This window comes from Drosophila eugracilis, unplaced genomic scaffold (genome assembly GCF_018153835.1).
Source record: "Drosophila eugracilis isolate 14026-0451.02 unplaced genomic scaffold, ASM1815383v1 contig_2029, whole genome shotgun sequence".
Lineage (NCBI taxonomy): Eukaryota > Metazoa > Arthropoda > Insecta > Diptera > Drosophilidae > Drosophila > Drosophila eugracilis.
Window position 1 is genome coordinate 188,288 of NW_024572899.1, and position 24,030 is coordinate 212,317.

General features: G+C 37.9%; 1 protein-coding gene across 2 annotated transcripts in view; it reads right to left on the reverse strand.

Moving 5' to 3' along the window:
• LOC108118347 (poly [ADP-ribose] polymerase-like) overlaps positions 1-24,030 on the reverse strand; it is a 172,339-nt gene that overhangs the window by 85,388 nt on the left and 62,921 nt on the right. For both annotated transcript variants that reach the window (XM_041817873.1, XM_041817874.1), the window contains exons 2-3: positions 10,823-10,964; positions 10,433-10,757 (exon numbers count right to left, since the gene is read on the reverse strand). In XM_041817873.1, the coding sequence (XP_041673807.1) occupies positions 10,433-10,757; positions 10,823-10,964 (467 nt within the window). The remainder of the gene's footprint in view (positions 1-10,432; positions 10,758-10,822; positions 10,965-24,030) is intronic.

The window sequence follows — 24,030 nt, forward strand, 5'->3', positions numbered from 1 at the left end:
GACCCTCCGGTCATCCACTTATATCTCCCTCATCAACACTTCTTCCGCCTTTTGGAATGAACGCCGCTCGTCCTTCGATAATTGCTGAATGACCGATGAAGGGTGCAGATGCCGTCCCAAAAATTAGAGTTGACAAAGCGTAAGCGTTAATGGGCCCATCCGCCGCACGCAATAAAAACCGCATAAATTTTTTGGATGTCTGCCGAAAAAACGAAACGCATGATACAGGAAACCCGCATGATACAGGAGAACGCAGGAAGCTAAGGGCGTAAGAGTGGGTGTGGCCGGTACCACCATAAAATGCGCTGGCATCTATGGAATAAACACACTCAAGAATTTTCATGCTTAATCTCAACGTTGTATCTTTTATGGATCCTGAGATCTCAGCATTCATACGGACGGACGGACAGACGGACATGGCTTAGTCGCCTTCGCTATTGATCCTGATCAAGAATATATATACTTTATGAAGTTGGAAACGCTTCCGTTACTCTACGAGTAACGGGTATATAAAGTGCGGCAACTGCGGTGGCAATCACACTGCTAACTATATGTATAGGTTGCCCAGTTTATAAGGAGCTGAAAAGTCGCATACACCAGCGAGGAATTACTTGCCCGCGCACAAAATAAACTGTGGGCACCATCCAGATCAAGCCCTTAAGCCTTTTCTAATAGTGCCAGAGACTTCAGCGATTTCAGTTTATCGAGATTAGAAGGCGTTAGAGTGGACGTGGCAGGATGCTGAAATAAGCTTGCGCTGCGTAGGGACTTCAAGGATCTTCATGGTTAATCTCAACTTTGTATCTCTCATAGTGATCTCAGCGTTCATACGGACAGACGGACGGACGGACGGATGGACGGTCATGACTTAATCGACTTCGGTCACAAATTCTTCCTTCTTGCTGTTACATCCTTTTAAATGAATCCAGTAAACTCGTTTACTCTACGTCTAGACCGATTTTTCTGAAATTTTTTGTACGTCTCTACGTAAGTGTACGTGTCTTCGTACGTTTTGAAATTAAGACGGACAGACAGAGGGACATGGCTCAATCGTTTTCGCTGTTGATCCTGATCAAGAATATATATACTCTATAGGGTCGGAAACTCTTCCTTCAACTTGTTACACACTTTTCAAGGAATCTAATATACCCTTTCACTCTACGAGTAACGGGTATAAAAATGGTTGCGATTGTGTGGAAAAAATGTCAAATTTGGCTAAGTTTTTGTATGACTCTTTTTATTAAAAGGTGTACTATGCAATACAAAATTAAAATTGTTTTTTTTCCAAAACAGTTTCTATTTCTATTTCAATACAAATATTTATAAAATGTGTTGCCTAAAATTCATTTTGTCGCTATTTTTATTGTGCGATAAAAAATTCAGAAACAATTAAATGAATATTATATTTTGAGTACATTTCTTTATAAAACGTTGCATTATAAAATTGAAATTTGTTTTTTTTTTAATTTTTATTTTTAGTGCAATTCAACTTTTTAAAAAAATGTATTCTGAAAATCATTTAAGTTTTTAATTTCCTTAATTTTTTTGTATATGTCGTAGATTCACTTGAATTATCCTCTGCATATGGCTGCTCTCGGAGCTGCTTAAAACAGAAACGTTTTCTGGCGCGTGGCATAATTTATTCCGTTCCGCTTCTCAACTACTAATGATCTCAATCAATGCTAGCTTCCATTTTCTTGTGTGTCGATTTCTTACTCTTCTTCACACTGCAACACACAAAGTTATAAAAACTTTCCGCTATTCCCTTTTGAAGAGGCCACTCACTCACACCAGCGCACAGACTAACGTAACGGCCATCCTGACGCTCACAACTACAACGCTCAAAACTAAACCTGTGTTTATAACTAGAAAATTTCACTAAATACCATCCCCAGTAATAAGTAGAACTCGATTATTACGGTTAAATCAGAATTAAATATATTCACATTAATCAAAAGCTTAAAAAGTAATTGATGTATAAACAAGCAATCGAATTTACAATCTATTCACATAAACTCAAAAATCATTCAATATTCTGACTCAAACTTAAACTTGTCTATCCTTAATCAGAGTACAATATTTATACCCGTAACTCGTAGAGTAAAAGGGTATACTAGATTCGATGAAAAGTATGTAACAGGTAGAAGGAAGCGTATCCGCCCCTATAAAGTATGTATATTCTTGATCAGGATGAATAGCGAACACGATTGTCCGTCTGTCTGTCCGTATGTCCGTATGAACGCTGAGATCTCAGGAACTATAAGAGATACAAAGTTTAGTTTGACAATGAAGATTTTTGAGGTCCCTACGCAGCGCAAGTTTATTACAGCATCCTGCCATGCCCAGTCTAACGCCCACAAATCGCGAACAACTAAAATCGATGAAATCTCAGGATTTATTAGAGCTAGAAAGTGAAATTCAAAATGTATAATCTTTAGATGCCAGCGCCTCTTATGGTGGTACTACTATCGGGCCACACTTACTTTTGCGCCCACCAAGTTAAAAAGACGGCTTTCGCATTTTTTAGAAAAGCTGATATCTCGGTAACTATAAGTGCTAGAAAGTTCGGATTAAGCATGTAGGTTTTTAGGATGCTCCCAATGCGAATTGCTTTTTCCCAACAAGCCACAAATCGCGATAAACTAAAATCGTTGAAATCTCAGGAACTATTAGAGCTAGAAACTTGAAATTTAGTATGTATAATCTTTGGATGCCAGCGCATCTTATAGTGGTACTATTATCCGGCCACACCCACCAAGCTCAAAAGACGGTTTTCGTATTCCACTAACTTGATACTGATCAAATTAGAAACATTTTATACATATTAAAAGTACACAACCGAATCGCCAGATGCTTAGACTTTTTAGGCACCGCGTTGAAAGTGGTAGCGTGCACACCTAATGCAGCTGACCTCGGAATGTTAAAAATGTCCGAATCCCGGTTAATTGAATCAAACAATAGACAAGTAGTTATTAACACCATAGCGCAAAAGCAGATTAACAAACTAACCGATGCTGTCAACGAAATCTTTAAAGCAAAAAAGAATGACCTGGTTGACACCCCATATTTATACGAAGTTTTTTTGGCCAGAAATAGAATGCTAATTACAGTGATACAGAATCAGATGCTCACGGCCACACTTTCAAAATCAAATAATAAACCCTGCCATTTTTAACCATGAAGATTTGAAGTCCGTTTTAGTTGATCACCCCACAGAGGTCCTCGTTATCAGCTAATAGAGGCATCTAATATTAAAGTCCTTCAGTCCGACAATATTATTCACGTGGTCATTGCATACCCTAAGATAAAATTTACATGTAAAAAGGTTACCGTCTTTCCGGTTTCTCACCAACACACCGTTCTTCAACTACGGGACAACGTGGTAGCTGAATGCAACCAGGAAGTCTCAGCGATCACTGATTGCGTGGCAACCCAGGACACCTCCGCCCGAAACGCAGGCCAGCCCTCTAAGCCCCATAACGCTGGTACACGATGGTATAATGATAGTCAATGATGGTCCGGCAATAGTCAGCACGTATGACGGCCCCAATATAGAAACAAATGGAACGCATCTGCCAATGAGTTCCTCATTGCTGTTTTATAATTATTTGCATTCGCGCACTTAGCTTTAGGGCAGGGGTATAGAGGGGCAGTCACCTTCTCGACATAAACTTCATTTAACACATCATCAACCACCTTACCGGTGGCACACCATAAACGGCCACCTGCTAGCAGCAGCCCGGCCGCCAATTCCCATCTATCTTGACACTTACTACTACACAGCAAGCACCCTACCGGCGCCATCTTATGGGCCTGATTAAGAAAGTCCCAATTCTTTTAGGACTTTCCGTGTCGTCATCAAGCCATCCACCTGCTACTCGCAGTGCGATTGACTTATGATCTGTATTCCTGTACGAATTTGCAACAAACGGTAATAAGTATGAACGTCTTATTGTTAGTGCCTGTAAATGGAACTTTTTTCCACTTCGGTGTCCACTCGCAGTATCTTTATATGTATACAAATTACATATATTTCACAATTTACATACATTCTTACGTAAATCTCATAAAAACCTTAAAAAATAAACAAAATGTCAAATTTAACTGTTTAAGAAAGGGCTGTCAGCTTAATTTCTGGACGTACAAACCAACGTACACTTACGTAGACACGTGCAGTGTCATACGGTCATACATGGTTACATTCATTATACCCGTTACTCGTAGAGTAAAACGGTATACTAGATTCGTTGAAAATTATGTAACAGGTAGAAGGAAGTGCTTTCGACCCTATAAAGTATATATCTTCTTGATCAGGATCAATTGCGAAGTCGATTAAGCCATGTCCGTCTGTCCGTCTGTCCGACCGTCTGTCCGACCGTCTGTCCGTATGAACGCTGAGATCTCAGGAACTATAAGACATACAACATTGAGATTAAGTATGAACATTCTTAAAGTCGACACGCAGCGCAAGTTTATTTCAGCATCGTGCCACGCCCACTCTAAAAGCATATATCTCCGTAACTGTAAATGATAGAGCGGTCGGGTTAATGCGAATGCGAATTATTATTTCCACGCCCACTCTAACACCCACAAAGCACGAAAAACCAAAACTGATAAAATCTCGGAAACTATAAGAGCTAGAAAGTTGTGCTTAAGAATGCGTATTTAAGAGATGGCACTGCAACGGGCTTTCATCTGGTCACGCCTACTCTAACGACAACAAACCGCGAAAAACTGTGGCGTTCATAATATTATTACGAATGCCTTCGTTTAATTTTATATAACTTATTTCTATCAATATCTATCGATTTATCAAAAATTTTTAAAATCGGAAATCTACTAGCAAAATGAACACTTTTAAATTGTGTAAAAGAATAACGGGTATCTTATAGTCGCGGCACTCGACTATAGCGTTTCCTCTTGTTTTAAATAATTTAAGACAGTGACGGGTATCTTATAGTTCTTGATCTTGATTTTTTGTTCTTGATATTGTGCGATAAAAAATAAACAATAATTTAATTGAATATTTTATTTTTATTTCTTTATATTAAATTGAAAATTGTTTTTAAACAGTTTTAATTATTATTGCAATATAAATTTCAAAAGAAATTTTTATAAAGATTTCTTTTGAAATTCATTTAAGTTTTTAATTTTCTTGAACTTTTTGTATATTTTTTTTGACTGACGAACGCATTTGCTTCGAAAAAACATGCCCTAAAAGTGAAATGCAATTTGAGTGAGGGTGGTTCGATCAAGACCTACGCATTGATTTAAATCTTGCTTCATTCCATTATGACGGTCTTTATCCAGGTGTCCCCATTGGAAAAATGGATGGACTTCTATGTATTGCAGCGCAATAGTGGAAAAGTCAAACTGACAGAATAACAATCACCCCCTGAACCACTCTCATCGTTGGTTTCAGGCGTACCACATGATTCAAAACATTTTTTGATTGGAAAATTCAACTCGTACTTTGACGTACGTATCCCAATGGACGGATATGCCATTCGAATTCAAACTTTTGCAGTTCCCGGTAAGACTTGCCTTCGCAATGACTATCAACAATGCACAAGGAAAATCATTGCAAGTGTGGACTGAATTTGGAGAATCTATGCTTCTCACATGGGCAGCTCTATGTGGCCTGCTCGCGCGTCAGAAAATTTTCTGATTTATTTGATTACGCACCTGATGGAAACACAAGAAACAATATATGTTGAAACGAAAATTATTTTATTCGAATTTATTAAGCCTTAATTTAGCATTATTTATTAAGCCTTAGAAGACTATATCGAGCTTGAGTAGCGGAGCGAAGCGAGGCGCGCGCGCTAGTTCCTTCATAAATAGCGAAATAATTGGCGATTAAAAAAATCTTTTGTAAATCGATAGATATTGACAAAAAAAAGTTATGCAAAAAAAAAATAAAATTATGGACGCTACAGTTTTGTGGTCGTTGAATTGGGCGTGGCAAGATGTTGAAAAAAATTTGCGCTGCGTAGGGACTTCAAGAATCTTCAAGCTTAACCTCAAATTTGTATCTCTCTTTCTCTCTCTCCTGAGATCTAAGTGTTCATCCTGATCCTGATAAAGATAAAGAAATTCCAGACGGTCCATTCATTATTATTATTACATTTCAAGAGTAGCTGTATTCGATACTGATTCGACTCAGAGAGCACAAGTTCGCCCTTAGAGAGGGTATTAAAAATATGTACCGCCAAGTTATGGCCGACGAAGCTGGCTAAGATATCTAAAGCACCTTTCAGGTCAATCCGGTGTTTAAGGCATCTTTGAGGGATGGCGCAAGCAAATTATCAAACTGCTGCACAGGTCATTCAGAGCGACTTTTTTTCTAGCGATTTATTGACAGGCGCCGGGTCCGTTGAGAACCTGGAAAGCCTTCATGATAAAGCTTGCAAGGTTTTTTATGAGCCAGATCTCTATTTAGAAAAGTGGTTCAGAACTTACCATAGATATCCGCATCTATAACGCTCTCTCTTTCGTGCATCATGGTGGGAGAAAACCAAACATAGAAAAGCTTAAATTTGTTATTACTGACAGCCAAGTCTAGAGAAGTTTCTCTGAAGACAAAAACTTTGCCTCGCTTGATCTGTGTGGAGCTCACCTTTTAGCAGGTCTTTTTAATTCGGTAACGCCTTAATTGTAATATAAAACATTTTGACCTACTTCGAGACTTCAGAAGTTGTGTCTATGGAATTACGTCAGCGTTAACTCTTATTGCTATAACAGAGTCTAATTGCCAGCCCCATTGCTTCAGAGAATAGAGTTTTTTTCGTCGCACCTGAAACTTCTCGGGTTCGTTCGGGTTTTTCAATTTATTCGAAAGTGTAAAAATGTTTTACAGCCTTTGGAAAGTATTATGCCTCGAGAACTGAAGTTTGCGTAAGAGAAAAAATATGGTTAGTTTATGCACAAGAAGTATGACCTCACGACTGATGCTTTTTTCTTGAGTTTTCACGGTTTGTGAGTCGGCGCGGGATTCCGGTTTAGTTGGAGCACCTGAAAGAATTTCGGTCCCGTTTGGAGGAGCAGAGGGCGGTCTACAAGCATTCGCATCAAGAAAAGAATGGCAGTTTGCGTTCATACCGCCCAGAGCACCTCACATTGGCGGTCTATAGAAAGCAGCTGTGAAGTCTGTAAAGCATTGTTCCTTCGGACCGTCAGCAATGACCGAGTGGCGGACGTGAAGACTGCAGATGCTGTCTTGAAGGACGTCTTCCCTTCAGAGGGGACAGTGTTCGCTCAGATTTTGGTCCTTTCTAATCCTTGTTATGTAAAAAGGAATGTAAGACCTAATAAAGCTTTTTCGCTCAGGCGAATTCGGCCGCCACTCTTCTTCTCATCTTACTGTCTTAGCATGTAAGCAAAGTCATATGAAATAAATAGTTACAAAAGGAATTCCCTCTGGAAATCAGTTGCCATGCCCTATTGGTTGTCGTTCGATCGCCGAACATTGCGATTTAAAGAGATAGAGATTAGATAAATCATACATACAATTTGCACTTTGGCGTAGGTTTCCTCCCTGCAAAACCTAATCAGCATCTTTCGAAAGATCGAGTAAAAGAGAGATGAAAATAATAAAAAAAAATTGCCGCATATTCAGAGATAATAGCGAGCTTTTACAAATCTGCGAAAACGACAACAAGAAGTACCTTTAGAAGCTAAATTGTAGGCATCCGATGTTGTTGTTTTGCATCTCACCGAAAACAATCTTTTATATAAATTATAACAAATCATTGATTTCTTATATTTTGTTGCTTTATTTCGATTTATTTATTGTCGATCAGTACTGCCGCCTGCTCACAGGTCACAGGTGCGCATATTGAATTCTCCAAGGTGGTTCCTATGGCTATCTCGTCCGAATTCGATCCCCGCAGTCGACTATCGTGTTTCTGTTGATCACAATCTAATGTCTAAATCTTAAATCTTAAATTTTTGTGCAAAACGTCTTTTGGTTTTGGGTTTAGGTTTATTAGTTTGGAATATTTTTTATTTAAACACCGCCATCAAATCTGCGACACTGACACTTGTAAGGTGTTCATTCTTTATCTCTTTTACATCGGTGTCATCAAAAATAACCGGGCTCAACAAATTTACTTTTGCTTAAGTTATGTCTGTTATTTAGTTTTCCAATTCAGTTCAGTGTATTTTTATTGTGTCCACTACTCGTTCCGTATGTTTTCTTGGGAAACTTTGTCCTTAGGGAAAATGTAATATTAGTTGTGTGTCCAAAGTAATAATGCTAATCTATATCTATACTTAATCTATCTTAGGTTGTCTTTATGGACCGGCGTTTTACTTGAATTCCTTCCACGCTGGTCGCCAATTATAAGAATATGTTGATTTCATATATTTGATTCCTTTATTTGTTGCTAGCCTGTTTAGACAGTAAGAGCTCTGTTTAGAAACTGACATGAAAGACAAAAGAATTTGATGTAGCAATATCGGGGCCGTCGTAGAAGGCGGGCAGCATGACTTCTCCGACAACTCAGTGGTGCCAAAAACGCGTACTCGGTGTTGACCCCAGATCGATGACCGTAATCGGGATAACTTATATTCGAGTGAAGGCGTCGTTGCCTTCTTAATTATCAGTGGTATTACTGCCCTTAAGAATATAAGAAAAGCAATTACCATGGTCTCAAATCTATGAGATACAAATCTGCTTCTCCTGGTTTCGCCCAAAAATTTCACCAAGATTACCTTTGTTCCGGTATAGTCGATGTTCATGCGAGCTCCACCAAACCCTTAATTCTGTTAGGGGAATTATTTATGCTCCTTGCCTGATAAACAAACCCGGACGAAAAATGTCGAAGAGCTGAAGTCGCAGATTATACACAGCGTTCCACAAAACAGATCTCTGTACCCTTTGGCCAAATTCTAGTCTCCATCTTGAAGACTAAGAAATATTTTCCTAGTCCAATAACTTATCAACTATTCGCACATCATCTTGGAGTAAAGCTGCTCCCAAAAACGTACGTAGCTTACGGAAATAAATTTCAAAGAAAGTCACCATCAGCCTATGTTCCGCTGTAGTTCTAAGCGTTCTGCAATAACTTTGATTAAAAACTGGGCGTTTTTATATTCCTATTCTTAATAGTCATTAGTGTAGTATGCACGTATCGTGAAGCGAGTACCCACTGTACTAGTGCCAAAATTGTGTTACAGTGTACTTAAATTAACACAAAATTCCCGGTCGCTAAACCCCAGTGACCGACAGTAATTTAACACCACACAGCCCAACATATGGGAAGTGCTGGTGTTAGCACTTCCTCATAGCCATGAGTGTACATACATACGATACATGCATATACAACTTCACGCATGCTCTAGAGCATAGAGCATATTCAATTATAAAATACCACTGCTGCCCACTGCCGATATTTTGTAGGCAGCCCAGCCTCAAGCCTATAATTGTAAGAATATTTGCATTTTGGAAAACAAAGAATAAAGATTAACTTGACCAGACGGTGAAGTAATATATAACCAAATTTCAAAGTTTATATACCCGTTACTCGTAGAGTAAAAGGGTATACTAGATTCGTTGAAAAGTATGTAACAGGTAGAAGGAAGCATTTTCGATCCTATAAAGTATATATATTCTTGATCAGTATCAGTAGCGAAGTCGATTAAGCATGTCCGTCTGTCCGTCCGTCCGTCCGTCAGTCCGTCCGTGCGTCAGTACCCCCGTCCGTCCGTATGAACGCTGAGATCAGCATGAAACATGAAGATTCTTGAGGTCCCTACACATCGCAAATTATATCAACATCAAACAAATCTCGGCAATTATAAGCGCTAGAAAGTTAGGCTCAGGAGTAGGTATTTAAAAGATGTCGTTGCAACTCGATTCGAGTTGTCATGCCGTCACGCCCACTCTATAATATTATAATATTTGTCTTCGTTTGACCTTGCATAACACATTTTTTGTCAATATCAATCGATTTACCAAAGATTTTTCAATATCATCTGACCATAAGTCACTTACTCTAACAATAGGTGGCGCTTTGTGAATTTACACTAGCAAAATGAATATATGTTGTGGCACTCGATTATAGCGTTTCTTCTTGTTTTTTTATTATTTCTGGGCGCTAACACTATATTGGTTTCGGCTGGGTATGAAAGCAAAAAAGATACTATCGCTATTTGCCGAGTAGTTTCTAAAAATGAGAGTTGACTGGGATGCATAACAGATACAGATACGAGTTGGCATAAAACGCTTATGAAGTTTTCCGTAATGTCTAGACAAGACATCGCCATTACATTTGTTTAGAATTTAAATGGTATAGATTTCAATTACACCTAATTTATTGAAATTCGGAAAATGCAGGTTGTAGGCTTCAAAGATATGACTTGGCAAAAAAGCTTCTGATAAAAAATAAGTCGAAAGGTAAGGGAACTAATGAAAGCGGAATATACTTACGGAAGGACTTTTTGAACTTCTATTTGGTCATCATTAGATAAGTTTGTAAAGCCTGACATATTTTCTCCAGAATCAAGCCAGCCAAGATCAGAACGCAATTGGGCAAAGCAAGCCAAATGATGCCATAATGGCTGGCCACCATACCTCATACCAACTTCAGTATCATATACAGTTTTACGCAACCGAACTTCGTCCTTCATTATTTTTTGCTCACATCCACGACAGGTCGATCGACTAGATTTGGCATACTCAATTCCAAAGTCTTTCACTGCTAAGTTTGAAGACTTAGATCGCTTATTTCCTGACATTTTATGTACAACTTCTTCTATATTTCCAACATAAATTTTAAAATAATTAATCTTAAAAAAGAGATACATTGAACATACTTACCAATATCATTCCTTAATTCCTCTTGATCAATAAAACGAAGGTTTTCAAAATTCTGGATGTCTTCAACCGACCTAGGACGTTGTTTTTTAAAGAAGCATGTTTGATGAAACCATTTCGGTACTTTTGCATCATGAAAGGCGGACTAAAAAATAAAAAGGCGTAAAATATTGTAAACTAATTCAAACGCAGGTGTCTTGTATTTCGGTTATAATTTTTATACCCGTTACTCGTAGAGTAAAAGGGTATACTAGATTCGTTGAAAAGTATATAACAGGTAGAAGAAAGCGTTTCCGACCCTATAAAGTATATATTCTTCTTATTCAATAGCGAAGTCGATTGACCCATGTCCGTCTGTCCGTATGAACGCTGAGATCTCAGGAACCATAAGAGATACAAAGAGAGAGAGATTAACCATGAAGATTCTTGAGGTCGCTACCAGCGCAAGTTTATTACAGCATCCTACCACGACCACTCTAACGCCCACAAATCGCGAAAAACTAAAATCGCTGAAACCTCAGGAACTATTAGAGCTAGAAAGTAGAAATTCAATATGCATAATCTTTAGATGCCAGCGCATCTTATAGTGGTACTGTTATCCGACGCCCCCCAACCTGAAAAGACTGTTTTCGCATTTTCTAGAAAAGCTGATATCTCGGTAACTAGAAGAGATAGAAAGTTCAGATTAAGCATGTAGGTTTTTATGATGCTCGCAATGCGAATTGTTTTTTAAGATCAAGCACACTCTAACGCCCACAAACCCCGAAAAACCAAATATACAAAATTTTCGGAAAGTATAAGAGCTACAAAGTTGTGCTTTAAAATACGTGATAGGGAGATGCCTCTGCAACTTGCCATTCATCCGGCCACACACACTCTAAGGCCCACAAACCGCGGAAAACTGTGGCGTCTACAATATTATTATGAATGCCTTCGTTTGACCTTGTAACACTTATTTTTCATAACATCTATCGATTTAATAAAGATTTTTGAAATCGGAATATAATTTCGCTATTTATGAAGAAATTTAGGTTATAAGGCCTAACGTGGTTTGTGATGCCACTATCAATTACTCAACATGCTTCCTCTGACAATAGGTGGCGCCTTGTGAATTTCCACTAGCAAAATTTATATTTTAAAATTGTATTAAACAGTAACGGGTATCTTTTAGTCGCGGCACTCGACTATAGCTTTTCCTCTTGTTTTTAATATTTTTTTAAATATTATTTTTGAAAAGTATATGCTTCCAGCAGTTATCTGTTGTAGTGCTAATCTAACGGCGCTAATTTACACAGAATTAAGAATTTTCGATTATGTTTACGATTGCAGGTTCCCCTCATGGGCCACCATGAACAATTGTGTCCCTTTATATTTGACTAACAAAGACTCATTGTAAGAGCGGTTTCCAGGCAATGCAAAACACTAACAGATAAATTTACAAAATTCAAGTTCCACACACCTCCACTTTAGTCATAAGCAAAATATAGATACCATTATGTAAACTTAATCGACCATGGAAAATACCCAGACCTTTATAAACACAGACAGATCGCAGACTTATCTGTCCCACACTGCGACTGAAAAACAAGAGAGTAGGAGTCCTGTTACTGACAACTGAAAAGAGAAATCTTGCATTCAAGAGTATCGAACTTGAATACAAGAGAATAAAGCTTAGATATAAGAAAGTTCTCTCAGAGAACATAATAATTGTAAAAGCGCAAAACCAAGGCTTCATAAAAAATTAAGACTTAAGATAAAATCAGTTTAAGACATTTAACGCTCGAAATCAGTTATCATCGGTACGCGTTTAAGCATAATTATAATCGGTACACAAAAGTAAAGTTTATAAATCTAAAAACTACTGTAAAACTCAACACCCAGTGAAGTTCAGTTCAAGACACGAGATTGTTCGAGTCGGTGTTCTCAATCAAAGAATATTGTAATAATTCGGTTTAATAAAAATAAAATAATTTTTTTTTGAACTTACGAATATTCAAGCATTTAATTATATATCACATATGTAAATGGCGTCCCGCATTAGATCCGACGAGCACGTTGCCCTCTTCCCGCTTTCGTTCTCGCGATCCCATGCGTAGTCCCAGCTTCCAGCTCCCAGCTTCCAGCACACTGGGACAAGCAGTAAACTTAACACAGACAGATTCTTCTTCTTATTTCAGCGTCCTGCCACGCCCACTCTAATGCCCATAAATCACGAAAAACTGAAATCGCTAAAATCTCAGTAACTAATAGAGATAGAAAGTTGAGATAAAGTATGTATAATTTTGAGATGCCAGCGCATCTTAAGGTGAAACCACTATCCGGCCACACCCTCTCTTACGCCTCCCAATCTGGAAAGGCGATCTTCACATTTTGTTGAAAGGCTGATATCTCGTTAAATATAAGTGATAAAAAGTTGGGATTAAGCTAATGACGCCCCAAGGCGTAATACTCTAACGCCGAAAAATCGCTGAAAACCAAATATGAAAGAAATGAATGAAAGAAAGTTTGGCTTAGGAATACTTATTTTCGATATGCCACTGCACCTGGGCGTGAGTTTTCATCTGACCACGCCCACTCTAACGAATACAACCCGCGAAAAAACTGCGGCGTGCATAATATTAAATTGATTCACTAAAAATTTTAATGTTCCGCGAGCCATTTGCGTATTATGTTAAGTCTGGGCAAGACAAGGCTTACAAGTAGTAGTAGTAGTTTATGCAGCGACCATTTGGTTAAAGGAATCAACATCAGGTGCCCGTGTCCAAAGAGGTAGACCCCACTTTACGTGCAAAGCTAATACAACAAAAAACAACAAAAAATATTAAGAGGATGTCTTGATGATAACTTAAAAATTAAACTATTGCGAGATCTCAGGAACTATAAGAGATACAGGGTTGAGATTAACCACGTAGATTCTTGAGGTCCCTACGCAGCGCAAGTTTATTACACCATCCTGCCACGCCCACAAATCGCAAAAAACTAAAATCGCTGAATTCACAGGAACTATTAGACTTAGAAAGTTGAATTTCAGAATGTATAATTTTTAGATGCCAGCGCTTCTTATAGTAGTAATACTATACGCCCACAAGGCTCAACAGACGGTTTTCGCATTTTCTAGAAAACCTGATATCTCGGTAACTATAAAAGATAGAAAGTTCGGATTAGGCATGTAGGTTTTTATGATGCTTCAAATGCAAATTAATTTTTTCCCATCTAGCCACGCTTACCCGAACGCCCACAAAACCCGGAAAACCAAAAATACAAAAATCTCGGAAACTATAAAAGCTACAAAGTTGTGCTTAAGAATACGTACTTAAGATATGCCACTTTAACTTGCCACGAGTTTTCATTTCGCGACACCCACTCTTACGCGTCTAAAATATTATTATGAATGCCTTCGTTTGACCTTGTATAACTTATTTCTGTTAATATTTATGAAGAAATTTGGATTATAAGGCCACACATTGGCAGTGACGTCACTATCAGTTACTTAACATGCTTCCTCTGACAATAGGTGGCGCCTTGTGAATTTCCACTAGCAAAATTAATATTTTAAAATTGTGTAAAACAGTAACGGGTATCTTATAGTCGAGGATCTGCCAAATTAGAGTGCAGCCTGTAAAGCTACACAAACATTAAGTAGGAAAATACATGTAACCAAATAATGAACAAAATTTTTTGACTAATTGAAAGCAAATTTAAGTTCACTTTCTATGAATAATAATATAAGTAAATATGATGAAAATTTTGAAAATACAAAACAAAATTTAAGAGAAACCATCAAAATTTTTATAAGTAGTACACCCAAAATGGGATTAGTAGACGTTAAGACATCCACTGTCCACTGTTAACGTGATAAATAAAGTAGAACCGAACAATATCGATCTGTAATTAATAAATATATTGTTAATATTTATTGTTGTAAAAATGTGCGCTAATTGTTTCTACAAACTTTATAAACTGTACAACAAATGCTTAAAAAAAAATATATGCCAAGCTAATAACTTGGCCAAAATTTAAAATATATTAAAAACACAAACAACAATAATTGTTATTAAAAAATATTTATGTATTATTTTGAAAATTACATTCTTTAACATTAAGAAGATGAATTAAATAAAAACTAAAATAAAAATATATATGTATATGTCGGGGGGCGGGGGTATGTCGGTCGGCGGCAAGGGTATGTTATTCATGCTGACACTGTTATAGATTCTTGCAGTTACACAGTGAGTTCCGATCGGTTCGAATACCCAAGTTCAACTAACTCAGCATAAGTGCTCACGACATAAACTCACTCAAGTTGAGCGTATGCAGCCATCTCTGTCTTACTCAAGACTCTTGGTATCTTACCATCGGACCTCACTCAGCAGCAGAGCGTCTCTGCCCCTGCTGCCGTGCATTTGCTCAACATCAACGAGTGAAGCAGAAGCAGGGAATTCCCGAATTCCCGAATTCCCCGAATTCCCAAATTACCAGAATGCTACATTAACTGGGAATCGCACTACGACACGGCCTTCCTGACCTATCACACGTCCTCGTGTGTTTAGCTTTCAATATAAAAATCACTTATATAAATATCAAATCTTCTGTATTCATTACATTTCTTTAAACATAATCTTATTAATTAATTTAGTTATTCCTTTATAACATTATTCTCTTTTGTAAAATAAAACATTCGTGCATTTCCTTTGACACATTTTAACAATTATGTAATTCCTGTAACACATCTTACAATATAACATTAGTGTAGTTCCTTTAACACTTTTTAACATTTGTGTAGTTCCCTTAACACATTACAATAACTTTAGTGTAGTTCCTTTAACACTTTTAACATTTGTGTAGTTCCTTTAACACATTACAATAATCTTTAGTGTAGTTCCTTTAACACTTTCTAACATTTGTGTAGTTCCTTTAACACATTACAATAATCTTTAGTGTAGTTCCTTTAACACTTTCTTTTTTTTTTTTATGGTTCTCTTTCTTGATTGTCAGACGCATCTTCCATCGTGCCGTCCCTATCTTCGCGTATTAGATCATTATTCGGCAAAGCTCTTAAGAATTCATGGGAGTATTTGTAAGTTCACTTACTTGTTAAGGACTTTAACAGATATCTATCTCCATCTAGTATTTTGACAATCTCAAACGGCCCTTTAAATTTAGGGTCAAGCTTAGTTTGATGACGCTCCTCATTCTTAATCAATACGTGATCGCCTAAACTATGTTTAATAATTTTCGCCTTATTACTATCAAACCTGCGCTTATCATATCGTGCGCCGTCTTCCATATTTTGTTTGGCTTGTTTTCTTAGATTTTCTCTGTCTATTTTGTCATCAACTTTTTCATCTATTGGTAGTAAGCCAAAAGGTCTAGCTTCCTTACCAATAAACAATTCTAATGGGCTAAACTTAGTTACTCTATTCGCCGTACAATTCATTGCCAATTGCACCTCGGCCAACGCATCCTGCCACGATCTATGACCGGTTTCCACAGCCGTCAACATACTTTTGAGTGTACTCATTACTCGCTCGACCTGACCATTGGCCCTACTCGCACCGGTGGCAATTAAATGCAAATTAATTTTTTGAGAGGAACAAAATTCACGAAAATCTGAACTTGCAAAACAACGACCTTGATCCGCTATAATTCGGGTAGGCAAGCCAAATAAGGAAACAACTGATCTTACGGCCTTAATAGAACGTTCCGTATCTATTTTCAAAGTGTGGTAAAAGTAAACAAATTTTGTAAATGCGTCTATTAAGACAATAACGTATTCTTTTAAGTCATTTTTACCACTCAATTTTCCTGTTATGTCAATATGTACCGTGTGCCACGGTATATCTATTTTGGGAATAGAATGTAACTCTGCCTGCACTTTACCTACGGGTGGCTTCGATAGTTTACAAGTGATACAATTCTCTACGAACCGACGCACATATTTTGACATATTTTCAAACCAATAATAGCTATAAACCTTATCTAATGTCTTTTCCCATCCCAAATGCATTATTGATTCGTGGACATGATTGATAATTGCCCATCTAAATGACCTTGGAATTACCGGTAGACATTTAGTTTTGCCATTTCGCTGTATTTTCCTATGCAAAATACATTTTCGTAATTCATAGGTTTTATCTAAATTATCTGGTAATTCATTATTTCTTAATTTAGTTGATATATCTAAAATCTCACTATCTCGCTGTTGCTCCGAAATTAACCAGTTGTCGGTTACCTCAGTCAAATTTATTCGTTTCTCAGGTATTTTATTCTGAACACTATTTTCCTCAGGTATTTTATTTTGATCATTATTTTTCTCTTAAAATTTACAAACTTACAGAGCCGCTTACACAAACACCAACTGACAATTTTTTTTTGTTTTTATCTAGGAAACACAATTTTCTCCTGTTTACAGACATAATACATTTTCAACTTATGATGATCTTGTTCATATCATTCAATTCGAATCAGAATTTTCCAATAATTCAGATTTCACACAACTTAGATTTGTCTCTTAGTTTCTCAATTTAATTTGATGTACACACTTACACCCAATCACCTTGACCCCTGCCATAACACTTCTCATCCCTGTGAGACAGCTGTTTTGGTGCGGTCCTCAATTCCCCTCTTGGGACACAGACGCACATTCACTTGTGCCGTCTTCATGCTCTTTCCCCTCTTGGGACACACACGCACGCTTACTAACGCCGTCTATTAGTTCGTTCTCCTCCTGGGAATCGCCATCACTTAGGCCATCGAATTCTTCGGTTCTCAATTATTTTATCCGCACACTCTAAGCTAATTCACAGTTTTGGCAAATCATAATGCCATCCCTTTTCTACGCCACTACGAACAGACCTTACTCAGCAGCTGAGTATATCTCTTTTTCTGGTCTGCTGATGATGCCTGCACAATTCTGCACCTGCACCATTCTTTGCCACACTTATACAGTGGGCTAATTTACCATTCTACGACATGCAGTTATTATTACCGATCCCCGCCATGACAAATCCTTCTGTCATGGTGCGATCATCACTGACCCCCACCACAGCAAGTCCTTCTGCTATGGTGCGATCTTTGACCCCCGCCATAACAATTCCATTTGTTATGGTGCGGTCTTTTGTAGATCTATTAGCCTAATTTCTAATTGACCTATCGTCACACGAGTCATTGGAGTTCCGTCAATAAACCTATCCGAGTAACATCTCAACATATTGTTTAATATTGTCTTATCAGAATCAATTAAATTAGTATCAGAATTTATGATTTCTTCATACTTCACTAGACTCAGAACATTTACTTTTTTTGTATTATAAAAGCAAAATTTATCTGCATCAATTGATACACCAAAGCCCAGGCTTAAAACTTCACGGCCAATCAACACGTCATGCTTCAAATACTTGTCCATAACTACATGTAATACAACTTCTAAACAATATTGTTCAATATTAATTTTACTCAGAACCATTTAAAGCTACAATATTGTGAAATCGTTTTCCGGTGAATTTATCTGCAACATTCTCCTTGACCAGTGAACATTCGGCTACAGAATCAAAACAATATGGAATAGACTCACCGGATAACGTAATTGTTCCACTTGGTGGAGCCAGTGTACAAACGTCAACTCGCTTCTCGTAGCTCTTGCTGCTTCCATCAGTACGATTTTTGGGGCATACAGAAGCCACATGTCCGTTTTCACCGCACTTAAAACATTTAATTTTTGATCGATCCTTCACTCCGGTCGCGTTGCTCACGCTATAACTCCTTTCTGTTGGGGCTGATGCTTTCTCCATTCGAGAGCGGCATTCTGCATATTTGTGGCCAACCTTTCCACAAAAATGGTACTTCACCTGCGACTGCATTCTTGTTTTCTTCTTATCCGGACCCGTCGAATATCCGACCTCCTCGTTGTTACGCTTCTTGAAAGCGTAAGCCTGTAGCTGCTGCTGCAGCTCATTACGAGTCGTCACATTCGTTGTAAACAGCCAATGCCACAAATTATTATCAATTTGAGCCATGTGAGCTAACGGTACTGGTACCGCAATCTTCTGCAAGTTCTTGGTTTTCCATTTTGACATAAGTAGCGTCACAATACGGCTGCCGTATTCGGCGAAGCCCTCCTCCGGCTTTGGTCGACCATTCAGAACATTTAATAGCATGGCGGCAGGAGTCTCACTTCCAACAAAGCGTTGTATAAACAGCTCCTTGAACTGCTCCCAAGTGATGCCGGCAAAACAAATTTGGGAAAGCCACTGTGATGCGCAGCCTTCTAGTGCCTTGCTTAGGGCGATCACCAGGTTGCTACCCTCGAGCACGTTATCCGCCAAAATTAGATCAACTGTTGAACACCAAGAGGAAGCATCCGCTCCAGCGATGTCAGGATAGAATTTTGGAAGAGTCACATATGATGCTTTTCCATCGGCTGGCGGTGCCCTTGGTGTCTGCATGTTTTTGATGATTTCCAGTAGGTTGCGGTTTTGTAGCTCCAACGCTGACAAATACGGATCGGTGGCATGAGCAGTAGGCAAAGCAGATCCCACTTCTGATGTCGGGGGCGGGGGTATGTCGGTCGGCGGCAAGGGTATGTTATTCATGCTGACACTGTTATAGATTCTTGCAGTTACACAGTGAGTTCCGATCGGTTCGAATACCCAAGTTCAACTAACTCAGCATAAGTGCTCACGACATAAACTCACTCAAGTTGAGCGTATGCAGCCATCTCTGTCTTACTCAAGACTCTTGGTATCTTACCATCGGACCTCACTCAGCAGCAGAGCGTCTCTGCCCCTGCTGCCGTGCATTTGCTCAACATCAACGAGTGAAGCAGAAGCAGGGAATTCCCCGAATTCCCAAATTACCAGAATGCTACATTAACTGGGAATCGCACTACGACATATATAAAAAAAAATTTGAAAATGCCAAAGAAAAAAAACATTTGAGAAAAATATGGAATGGAACCAAATAAATGGGGAACTAAATAAAATAAAAACTGATTTTGATAGATCGTACAAATCTCTTACTCAAAATAGGCCTATTCAAAGTAATACCATTAATAAGCATATAGAAATATTAGTAAACGGTTTTAATGAAGAACGTATACTTATACATGGCCAAAGACAAAAATTAAATCAGGTACACTAGTCTTGAGTATCAAAACTTTTGATCAGATTGAGATACAATTTAATACTAATCAAACAAAAATTTGATTTAGATATAACAGTACCCAATATACTTAATACGACCCTCACACTAAGAACAGAGATAACAGGAAAAATTAACAGTGACCAAGAAGAATCTGTGGAACTTGCTGGAACAAGTCCAAAAATAGAAGAGCAAGATTCAAATAATCTTACCATCCCCGTTCTTTTAATAAGAGATCTAGAAAATTCAATAGATTCTGATTGTTCCAGAATAATAGAGAGTAAAGTAAATACAAACATAACAATGGCCCAATCCAATATTATGTTCTTCAATACGACATCAAAACTTATACCAGATTTCGATGGTAAAGCCGAAAACTTAACAAGTTTTCTTGATGCATTAAACATTGTAGACTCAATAAAAAGCGAACACGAACAATTAGCTGTGTCGATGATAAAGACAAAGCTAAAGGGTGTTGCCAGAAATTTAGTCGGGAATGCGACTACAATAGCTGAAGTCCTTCCCAGACTGCTGAACAATGTCAAAGGCGAAAGTGTAGCAGTATTATCAGCAAAACTGATGAATTTACAGCAGCGCAATAAAACTGTCAATTAATATATAACAGAGATTGAGCAAATGACGAAAACATTGGAAAATGCATATATAACTGACGGGTTAACTTTAGAGTTAGCCAGAAGTTATTCCACCCAGAAAGCAGTAAAAGCAATGGCTAAGAACTGCACAAATAAGAAGGTAAACCTTACCATGCAAGCTGGTAGTTTCTCTACAATGAATGAGGCCGTGTCCAAATTTGTAAACAGTTGCACAGAAGCAACTGGACAGCAAAACACAGTCCTATATTTCAAAAATTATCCACAACCGCGGAAACCGCGGACGTGGAAATTATGGAAATAAAAGTGGTAACTTTCGGGGTCGTAACAACAATTACAACTACGACAATAGTACCAATGAAAATAATGGACGTGGCCAATATAGAGGAAACTCAAGAGGCCGTAGAAATCAAAACAGAAACAATAATAGTAACACCAATAATGTCAGAGTAGCCCAAAACACATCGGGAAACAAACAAAGCCCTTCAACTACTAAACAGTGAAAAATGCAACGGTTCACACCATTAATCTCAGTCAAAATATATTTGTTACATTCATTCATGTGGCTACAGGAAAATAACTTGCCTTTTTAGTAGACAAAGGCGCAGACATTCCAATAGTTAAGGAAAATTCTGATGTTTTTCAAGACATAAAAGAAAACTACATTATATATATAAAAGGAATAAGTCAAGAAATTACCAAATCAAAAGGGTTGACTTCTATTAAAATACAGACCACTAAGTACATAATCCAGCATGATTTTCACATCGTGGATAATGCAAGCTCTTCCCAAACACGGTCAATTACCCCAAACTTGACCGAATTCTTAAAAGTAGAGAGCGAGAGAGCGCGTTCTTGCTCCCCCTCGCTACCATGGATGTCTCTGCAGACAAAGAGCGCAGCAACTAGCACCGCAATTTCTTTGACAACGTCAACCATAACAACAACAACAACCGCAACTGTAACGACAGCGCGATTAACGACGTCATCAGCTAGCAGCGCAAACATTAATACTTCTGCCGCTGCGCTGCCCGAAAAAGAGAACAAAAACAAAGAAAATATTAAGCCGGCTGTGCAGACTGGTATGGATCGCTACATCCAAATAAAAAGGAAGCTAAGCCCCCTAAACTCGCAACGCAAAATAACCCGTGGCAATGCTAACATAGCTGCAATGCAACGCCCTCTAACTCAAACCGTTTTAAAATCTTGGCAGACTATGAGGATGATGCCGAATCTACTGAAGTCGAAAAAAGGAAGACTAAGTCCCCGCCAATTTACATACGAGAAAAAAGTTCCAACGTACAGAGTATTATCAAAATATCTCACCGACAAAAAAAAGAATTTGTCTTGAACCTGGAGATAGAGATGCTCCAACTCCTGATCATACTATTTCTGTAAGACAGGTAAGTGTACTAATGGCAGAAAAAACAAAAGAGAACAAGAAAATGCGAAAAACAAAATAAATTGCAATTAACAATTAAATTCGTGCAAGTGAATAAGTGTGAGTGTTCAAAATGTGGCAGAATGCAAATAATAATAATAATAATAATATAATTCGTGGCCGTATATGTGCACATCAAACTCTGATAAGGCACCGGGACCACGCAATTAAAATATTCACCTAAAATTGTTGAAATAAAAAATGCTTAATAAGAAAATCGTGACCGAATATGTGCACATCAAACTCTGATAAGGCACCGGGATCACGTAATTAATTCACCTAAAATTGTTAAAATAAAAATGCATAATAAAAAAAAACCGTGACCGAATATGTGCACATCAAACGCTGATAAGGCACCGGGATCACGAAATCAAAATATTCACAAAATTTTTGTCAAATAATAGAATGCATAATAAAAATCTGTGGCCGTATATGTGCACATCAAACGTTGATAAGGCACCGGGACCACAGATCTAAGAAAAACAGAGATCCAAACGACACTTATTTTGACCCCACACATCATAAAAAAAAACAGCCACAATGAAGCCACACAAAGACATAACGAGCAAAACCGTTGAGACAGCAATTCAAGCGCAAATAAAAGAATTTAATAAAACGAACACACCAATTATACACTATGCAGCAAAAATCCAGTTCAAATAATTACGCCGTATTTTATTTTACCAAAATATTGTTCTCTCTTGTAGTCGCCATAAGTTCACTCACCTATAGTCATGTAATTACTTTATTAAAACAATTCACTAATCCCATATATATACATATATTACAGTCAACACTAAACACGACACGGGGAGAAGATACCACTGGAACAACACACAACAATTAAAATTTTTACGAAATCTACGCAAGTCACAGAAAACTAGAATTTACTAGATATTATATTTACAATTAATATTACGACATTTACAATTTATCACTAAAATAATAATATTCATAATCAATCTCATAAATAACGAGAAAGAATAACTAAATGTTAAAGAAAGTTAGCGCAGCTAGTAAACTTAGAACCAGATTAGGCTTGAGAAGTGGAGGTAGTCTAATAGACATAAGAGAACTTGAGGAGGAAGAACAGCATAACCAAATAGAACAAGAAGCACCGCCCTCTAATACCAACATGAATAATTTAGACTCTGGAAACGCATCGGGCTCCCTCAGCCCCACAGTTAGCAACTCGATGACTATTGTCAACAACAACACTATGACTATTGTACAACACTTGCCAACTTACGAGGGTCCCTCCGACAATCTAGAAACTTTTATTGACAGTGTTGAGGAATTACTTATGCTCATTCGGTCCGTAGATCAGACCCCGTACGGCCAAATGATTCTCAGGGCAATTCGTAATAGAGTAAAAGGCAAGGCACATGAAGCATTGGACCTTTGCGGTACACCGCTTATCTGGGATGAAATCAAAGCAAATCTTAAACGACTCTACACTAGCAAGAAGACGGAGGCTATATTGATTCGCGAAATTCAAACTTTACCAAGCGGACTTTCCATAAATAAACTCTTTTTCGCAATAGCAAAGTTGAGAAGTCAACTGGTGTCATTGACCAATGATTCAGATCGCGATGCCCAAAACTTAGCTGCAAAACACGCCCTATACTCCGACATTTGCCTCAATGCATTTGTTGTGGGATTAAACGGCCCACTTAAAACAATTATCAGGTCCCGAAATCCAGAATCTATAGAAAAAGCCTACGAAATCGCACAAATAGAACAGAACTTTTATTACCAGAACTCTGATGGTCAACAAAATAATCGCCGTCGCGAAAATTCAAATGATCAACAAAATTACCGCAATCGCGAAAATTCGGTTGATCGGAACCGCCCGTATCAACGTCACCAACAAAATCAGAGACAATCGGGTAGCAACAGCACTAGGAGAAACGACACTCGTCAACAGCCTCAAAATCGACAGGAGAATCATTCTTCCAGAACTCAGAACCCTTTCCGAAACAATTCGGGATCAAATTCTTTCTCCCAACAAAACAACAATA